Source organism: Sinocyclocheilus anshuiensis, unplaced genomic scaffold (genome assembly GCF_001515605.1).
Source record: "Sinocyclocheilus anshuiensis isolate Anshui unplaced genomic scaffold, SAMN03320099.WGS_v1.1 scaffold1199, whole genome shotgun sequence".
NCBI classification, from domain to species: domain Eukaryota; kingdom Metazoa; phylum Chordata; class Actinopteri; order Cypriniformes; family Cyprinidae; genus Sinocyclocheilus; species Sinocyclocheilus anshuiensis.
Window position 1 is genome coordinate 423,556 of NW_015540934.1, and position 8,506 is coordinate 432,061.

An 8,506-nucleotide genomic window follows, 5' to 3' on the forward strand; every position below is an offset into this window, starting at 1 on the left:
GTTGTTAAAGTACTACGCAACAATTGTGTGATATTCCTTAAAAAATAAAGGTTTAATTATTTTATCTTTATTATATAAAACTGTGCAGCTCATTCACACAGAGACATGCAGAACATGCAGACTCCATATTTAAATATCAGTCTTTTGGAGTTTAATTTTCACAGACCCACTCCATATCGCAATTTGATTAATTGTACACTTTTGATACTTTTGATTTATTAATCCACATTTTTCCAAATTCTGTGGCATTATGTGTTTTCTGTCTCTATTTTCCACACCACAGAAATCATAGGGCCCTAGTAAACGATGACAGAATTTTCATTTCTGGATGGACTATCCCATTGACAGCCATTGATTTATGTGCTTATTCTATTGTCACACTCACCTTGTAGATGAAAGTGCGAAGGGAAGTGAAGACCTGCTTGAGGGCCGTCTCTGATTGGTTGATTTGTAAGAAGCAGAGATGAACCTGGAACACTTTCTTCATGAGGGGATTGTGGCCGTGATCCAAACTCAGCTGAGTCTGAGTGCAAACAAACAAATAAACACACACTGTTATCAGTGAGGAATAAAGCACATGAGCATCACTCGTGAGAGCAGGTGATGATGATGATGATGATGTCTGACCTTAAAGCCCATGATGAAGATGCTCAGTGTGTCCAGAACTGTTAGACAAACTTCTGTGGCAATGTTTCCTTCCAACAGAGACTGATTCAACACATCTGCATCTGAATGGCTGTAAGCTACAAACACACACACACACACACACACACACACACAGATGAACATTTTTTTCATTTTACAGGCTCAAGAAATAAATGAGTTTGTTTCTTCATCGGAAAGATTTCAGAAATGTATCATTACATCACTTGCTCACCAGTGGATCCTCAGCAGTGAATGGGTGCCGTCAGAATGAGAGTCCAAACAGCTGATAAATACATCACAATAATCCACACCACTCAACGATAACGATAACGACCAAATTCATCATTATTAGCCGTTTTTAACTTTAACTTAGCTTCTGGCTAAAATACTCTAGCCATAATATTCCTTTCTGATCTCATCTGAATCAGGAGAGAAATATGCACAGATCAATCATTGTTTACAACCATTTACAAGCAGCATATTAGGTTCTACAAATTTGTCAGTGGGTTTTTATGTAAGAGGTCAAGAAGTGATTGAGTTCTTAACTGCAAGTGGTGTTATGGACTAGTATTTTGGCGAGACGCAGTTAAAAATGTCTTAATAATGGATTTGTTTCTTACAGACATGTAGCTTTTCATTTCATAAGATGTTAATTGATGGACTGGAGTCGCATGGATCTGGAAATGGATCATTTGTGGATTATTGTGATGTTTTTATCAGCTGTTTGGACTCTCATTCTGACGGCACCCATTCACTGCAGAGGGTCTACTGGTGAACAAGTGATACAATGCTTAATTTCTCCAAATCTGATGAAGAAACAATCTCATCTACATCTTGGATGGCCCGAGGATGAATACATTTTCAGCAAATTTTCATTTTTGGGTAAACTATTCCTATTCCTTTGACCAGTTTTCATTTGATCTCATAAATTAAGTCCAATTCTTCCAACATTAAATGTTAAAAATAAAACAGAAGAAAGCTTTCTTTTCTGGTCTTTTATTGAAAGACAACAGAGAGCTGCAGATGTATTAGCTGGTTTTGTGCGCGTCTCACTGTGGTTGTAGGTGTAGGAGTTGTCCAGACTGTTGAGCTGCTGCAGTCTCATATGCAAGGCTCCTGTCCTGCTGCGGGACACAGGAAGAGTCTGAGAGCGTCGCTCGTGAACCACCGGTCCTGATCCCTCCAGAGTCCTGATGACAGAGTCAAAACTTAACATCAACTTCAAAAGCTTCTATTATGAGCTCATTAACACTCTCTGACAACAATAAAGCTTCTGTGATCATTATTAGTGGCCAGCTGATATGTGTTTGTTATTAACTGCTGTTGGTTTCTATAGAACTTGTTGGCCATTAGCAGAGTTGTGGTTACTTAGTCAAAACATGTTATTATGAAACATTATTTAGATGTAATTTATTTATAACATGATATATTGGTGTAACACTTGATAATAGGGTTTCATTTGTTACCATTATTTAAGTACAATTTGAAAATGAAAAACACTACTGAAGCTTTTATTAACCTTAGTTAGTTCATTTTGATATTCACAAATACATGATTAAAATCAAAAGTATCTGTTAATATTATTTAATAGACCTGAAGTAAAATTAACAATTGTATTTTTATTAACCAACATTAATTCAAAGATCAATAAACACTGTTGCAGGTATATTGCTCATTGTTCAAGTTAGCTTTTAGTACCTTATTGTAATGCGTTACCTATATTTCTATATAGTACTCACTATATCTTTATAATCTACTATTATAAACGTGCAATATTAGTAAATGTTTGTTAAAAAAAAGACATTACCTTGCAATGTGTCTCTTTCCCATATATCTGAACTGATGAAGACACACTCTGAAATCAGATGAGAAATGAATGATGAGACAGGAGTGTGTGTGTGTGTGTGTGAGTGCTGTGGAGGTGAAGTGCAGCACTTACTCTAGCAGACTGAAGAAGTTCATCAGGTCTGTGGGTGAAGCTTTATTCCAGTAGTTGAACAGAGCATCTAACACACAGCAAGCACATCAATCAAACAACAGACAACTACAACACAAGCAGGTTCACATTATCTCAGTGTGTGTGTACCTTCAGACATGCTCTTTAGCACGTGCAGGAAGCACATTAATATGTTCTTGACTTCAGATTGGTCCAGTTTGTCACAGCGGAGTAAAGAACTGCCCAGAACCCCAGCGACATGACACTGACACAGAGAAAACAAGAGCAGACATTCATAGGCCACAAAACACTTCTGGACACTTAAGTCACAATTGTCTGAAGGGCTATGCAGTATATTGAAATAATAGCAATTGTTTGATCAACTGCAAAAAAGTGTTGCTTAAGTGTCCAAATACTTTTTGGGGTAAACTGTAGATACACACCCAGGCAATTATAAGCACTCACACACACATGCACATTCACTAACACACACCTCATATCACATGCACGCTCTAATAGATGGCATGTCTGTACACACACAAAAGGACCATGATACTGTAGCAGTAATGCACTGCACGCACTCAAAACGGCATTCATATGTGCAAGAACAGCTCTTTCTCTACAGGACGTCACAGACAGGGAGGAGAGCAGCTCTACACACACACACACACTGCTCTACACTAATGTGTTAATGTATCTACCATAGCACAGCACATGTTTCCCTGTCAGCAGATCCTCACTCTGACAGCACAGTGTGGAAACTATGAAACCCACAAAATACTGCGGCTGATTTTTCACTTCACTTATCATGCGGATACAGAGATGGAGACTGAAGGACTGTTTTTGGACTAATTCAAATGCAACAAAAGGAAAAAATATCAAAGAGAGATCATTCAGTGCGCCACAGCATTCCTGCTGTCAACAGATTTACTGACTCAGCTTCCTGTGACTGGAAGCATCAGCTGTGGATTTAGGCACAAGATCTGCCCTGTTACTTCTATAAAATACAGACGAAGTCCGCTCCCCACTGAAAGATATCTTAACCAGGTCATATCATGACACAGAGTTAGATGTATTACTTAGACTTGAACTGGCAAAACTCCAGTGCAAAAGAATAAATATTTTACTTTAGTTGCCATTTTATTCAACATCTATCTAAATAATGTGCAAAAAAAATCACCAACCAGAGTTATGAGAGGATAATGGAAGGTGTTCTGGTCTGACTGCAATTAAAATGCAGTTTATTTGCAACAGAAAAAAAAAAAAGAAGTATAAAGTGAATTCTGCTTATATGAAACATGACTATAAATATGTTTCTATGGAAATGTAACAATTTTTTCCACAATTATATACACATTTATTTCTTTAACACTAAGACTCAGTATAATCAAATAATTGTGATTGATGTAATTTTTCTCAGCTTTAGTCTTTTTAAAGCTAAAAAAACCCAGTAATATCATCAAATTTTGTTAAATGCTATTGCATTAAATGTGCATATCACATAGCAAATGCTATTTTGTAGCATTTTTCATTCAAATAATGGTTTGAAAAGCCCTGCTCTAATGGACCGTGTTCCCAACAACCTGCACATATTTTTATTATATACACACATTTATAATGTAGGACACAATAACACTTTTAATAAATGAGATGGTTATTACGAAACGAACACAAACATCTAGTAATGTCACCAATCTCCACACAACTGCTGTGCGATTCGCCAGAGATCAGTTTATATGAAGCTTCAGTTCAGCTCTGATTTATTTCTTCATATTGAAATGCTTAAATCAAGACAACAACACAAGATCATTCAGCTTCAGTTCTGCGAGTTTATTATGTCATTGAATATCAATGTGCTTTGTAAAATAGTATAATTTGCATAATTTCAAGGAATTTTATGTTCTTCATTATTTTCTGTGTTTTCTTATTAAATCAGGTTTATAGCAGGTGTTAACAGCGATTAACAAGTATTAATGTAAATGAAGGACAGGGGTCGGGTGGGGTTGCTATAAACCAATAAAGTTCATTTGATTAGAGAGAATAATGACCCTACCCCCCTCCTGTCAATCACTGTGTCACACCCCCCTTCCACACAACACACTACACTGCACCCACCATTTGAGGCGCTAGAGGGCCCCCTTGCACCCGCCCACCACAGCCCTGCAGGGGGCCCTAGTACTTTCAGCTTCATGTATTTCCCTGTGGCTCTTAACACATAACCGGTCCGGTCAGCATGTAAAACACTGTGCCACTGTGTCACACGCGTGGAATTTACAGCTGATCTTATGACATCACAATGACCGAGAGAATGTTTGGAATCTTTGATCTTCAAAGTGTGTTGTGTTGTGTTGTGTTGTGTGTGTGTGTTTGGGGGTCGTTATTCTCTCTGATCAGTTGAGATCTATTGGTTTATAGCAACTCCACCCGAACTCGTCCTTCATTTACATTAATGCTTGTTAATCGCTGTTAACACCTGCTATAAACCTGAATTAACAATCAAACACAGAGAAAATAATGACAAACATAAATTTCCTTAAAATTATGCCAACATTGTAAAACAACTAACAAGTTTTACAAAGCACATTAATATTCAATGACATAATAATAAACTCACAGAACTGAAGCTGAATGATCTCAATCTGATCTATGATGAAGCACATATCAATTTGGAGTTTGGTGCCATTAGTGAATTTTAGAGGTGTGTATGTGTGTGTTTTCTTTCTGTAATAAACCCATGATTCATTAGAAGTGTTATTGTTTTCTGTCCAGAAATGTGTTTGAGCAGGAGTTTTAAAGCTATGTGTGAGTGAAATATAATGCTATAAAATAAGAATGTAAAAAATGTTAAATGAATTAACACAATGATTTTTTAACACATTCACAAAACTTGAGAATATTTCTGTTTCAGTTTTCTAATTACTAAAGCTGAAAAACTGAAAGATCATTTACATATCAAAGTCTTAAAGGTACAGCTGCAAAAAAAAACTAAAAACACCTGCCTTCTGTTGAACACAAAAGAAGATCTTTTGAAGAATGTTGGTAACCAAATAGTACTACAGTAGCCATTGACTTACATAGTATTTTTTTTCCGTACTATGTAAGTTAATGGCTACCGCCAACTGTTTAGTTACCAACATTCTTCAAAATATCTTCTTTTGTGTTCAACAGAAGAAAGACACTCATACAAGCTTCTTGAGGGTGAGTAAATGATTATTTTTGGGTGAACTATCCCTTTTACAAGTGACCCTCAGGGAAAACAATGCAATATGACCCCTTTAAGACAGTCAATCATGATCTTCTAGCTAAGGGAACGGAGGATCAGTAAAGCCAAATGCTCACACAGGCACGTCAGACTGGGACAGTGTAGGGTAAGAGGTCAAAGGTGAGTGGTAATAACAGAGCTGCAGGGCAGGGGTCATAGGTCAACGGTGATGTGATACTTGTGTAGGGTGTGTGTGTTGCTCAGTTGGTGTAGACAGCAGAGAGAAGTCCATGGTCTAGCGTTTGAGACGTGCAGAGAGAGACGTCTCCTCTGAGTCAGTAAAGAAACGCAGCATGCTGGAAGAGTGACGGCAAGTGAAACGCTCCCGCTGAACGCCGCAACAGCAGGAGACACACAACCACAGGTTAGCACACACTCACACACACACACACACACACTCACTCCTGTTCATACAAAGATAAGCATACATCCATACACACATACTGCGACACATAAACACAAACCACGATAACGGTCCATCATAAATAATGTACACAAAAGTGAAAATCAGTTCATGTGAGCAGTACCTTATCTAGGGGGTGTGGCTTGTCAATGCTGCGCTCTGATAGGCCGTTTCCAGAGTCCGTGCTGATAAGAGAGCTGCGCGAGTCAGTGTGCCGTACAGAGCTCATGGTCGGAGTGTGAGGAGAGACTGACAAACACAAACACCTCAATATACTGGACACAATCACTCTCAAATTATATTTCTCACAGAACAATAATCTGAACACAATTATTTCAACCCTGTAAAGCCTGACATAGGAAATAATAGTCAAAAATCGAATTTGTTTTAAAATGGAAGTTTACTGAATGTTTTCACAAAATAAATGACAGCAAAATCTATGAAAATTTTGCATATTTGTTTTTTGTTGAGTATCATATTTGATACATCAGGCATTTATGGCTCATATAGTATGAAGAATATTAGAGAATATTGAGCTCATACTTGAGGAGGAAAGAAACACCTCAGTTTTATTCATAGGCCCAAAATGAGCAAAAATATTATATTTGGTGCAGCTGCTGATATTTATATGGCCAAAAAGTAAGACGAAATTCTGATAGACCTTTCTAACAGTATAACAGATTACTTGCATAAAATTAATATCACTTGTCACTCTATATCTCAATAATGTCTGTAAGATGACTTTTAAATGCTTAGTTTATGAACAAAACACAGTGGTTTTAATTGTTTGAAACATATAATGCAATGCAATACAATGATGACTGAGCCTGATGGATCATATTTATTAAATACAATACATCTGATGTATCATATTTAACATGATTTTTCTAAAAAAAATAATAATAATGTAAATAATTAATAATCTAGTAAACCTAAGTTGCTTCAGTCCAAGTGTCATTCTTGTAATATTACTATTACTAACCATACAAAAGTTATTCTTACATTTACTTTATAAATGACCTGAAGTGGGACATTTTTACAATCATACTGAAAGGCATTTTTCTTGCTAAAAAATATAAACTATCAATTAGGCAGAAGGCATGTAGTAGATTGTGTACAACAGTTTTTACAAAAAAATTTTTGATCATGCTTATCATTTATAGGTTTTAGAAATTTTCATATTAAAAATGTGATATAGTGGGCTTTATAGGGTTAAATGTCCAGGATGACTGACTGTGATTATGTCATGTTGCACAGCATTTTCAATGAGGGAAAACAAATTCCTTGTTTCTGTAACACTGTCAGATAGTGGCTGGTTAGGATGCTCTGTCTCACCTGTTCCTGAAATCACTCCAAGCACCTCTTTATGCAGGCTGCTGTCCACTGGACTGGCCACATTTTTTGTAGGTGTCATCATTACATGATCATCACGGCCATTCTGAAGCAATACAAACAGAACAGAACAGAACAGAACTTGCTGCATATTCATATCATTCATATCTTTTTTTCTTACTACACTTTTCTTTTTTTTTTTTAAGTAATTATTTGAAATCTGATATTGTTATTAATTCTTAACATCTCAAGATGTATCGTTTAGTGTTCACCTTTTTCCAATGGATGTGTGAAGTTTGGGGTCAGTAAAAATGTTTTATGTTTTTGAAATCTGGAGAGTTTTTCCAGGGATGTGCGTGCTTTTGTTTTGATGTTTTTGAAATTGTTTTATGTTCTATTATACTCAGCAAGGCTTTTACTGTATATTTGATCAAATATACAGTACAAATTATAATTAACATTGTGAAATATTTAAAACAACTGTTCCCCTTCAGGAACTCGAGCTGCATCGAGATCGCTTTGGGAACGCCCTGCGTGACCGCGTTCTGAAGCACGTGTAAAATCAGTCCAATGGAGCAGCGAGACGTCACGAGCAGGGTGACGTGAGCGCCAGGAAGTATAAAAGCGCATCTGGCAGAGCGCAAGTTAGCTTCTGCTCTTCAGTAGCGCTCTGTGTATGTGTCAGTCTATTTACTGTTGTCTGTCAGTCCACAATCATTCAAAAGAATATATCAAAGTCAAGATCGTGGGAGAAACCGTACTCATCCCGTATTTACAGCCCCACAGTCTCGAATTATTCAAAAGAACATCGTGGGGCTGAATGATAAGGGATATGGGGCGATGCCAGTGGTGGAGCAGACGCTTGCGAGCTATCTCTAACCCATCCTCTGCATTGTCCCTGAAGGCCCCGAAGCTTCCCACCAGGCCC

At 37.1% G+C, this 8,506-nt stretch overlaps 1 protein-coding gene across 2 annotated transcripts in view; it reads right to left on the reverse strand.

The window, feature by feature from the left end:
- Positions 1–8,506, reverse strand: part of LOC107689489 (dedicator of cytokinesis protein 9) — a 90,849-nt gene that overhangs the window by 14,781 nt on the left and 67,562 nt on the right. For both annotated transcript variants that reach the window (XM_016487490.1, XM_016487491.1), the window contains exons 33-40: positions 7,582–7,684; positions 6,371–6,495; positions 2,732–2,846; positions 2,585–2,651; positions 2,453–2,500; positions 1,699–1,835; positions 628–743; positions 386–523 (exon numbers count right to left, since the gene is read on the reverse strand). In XM_016487490.1, the coding sequence (XP_016342976.1) occupies positions 386–523; positions 628–743; positions 1,699–1,835; positions 2,453–2,500; positions 2,585–2,651; positions 2,732–2,846; positions 6,371–6,495; positions 7,582–7,684 (849 nt within the window). The remainder of the gene's footprint in view (positions 1–385; positions 524–627; positions 744–1,698; positions 1,836–2,452; positions 2,501–2,584; positions 2,652–2,731; positions 2,847–6,370; positions 6,496–7,581; positions 7,685–8,506) is intronic.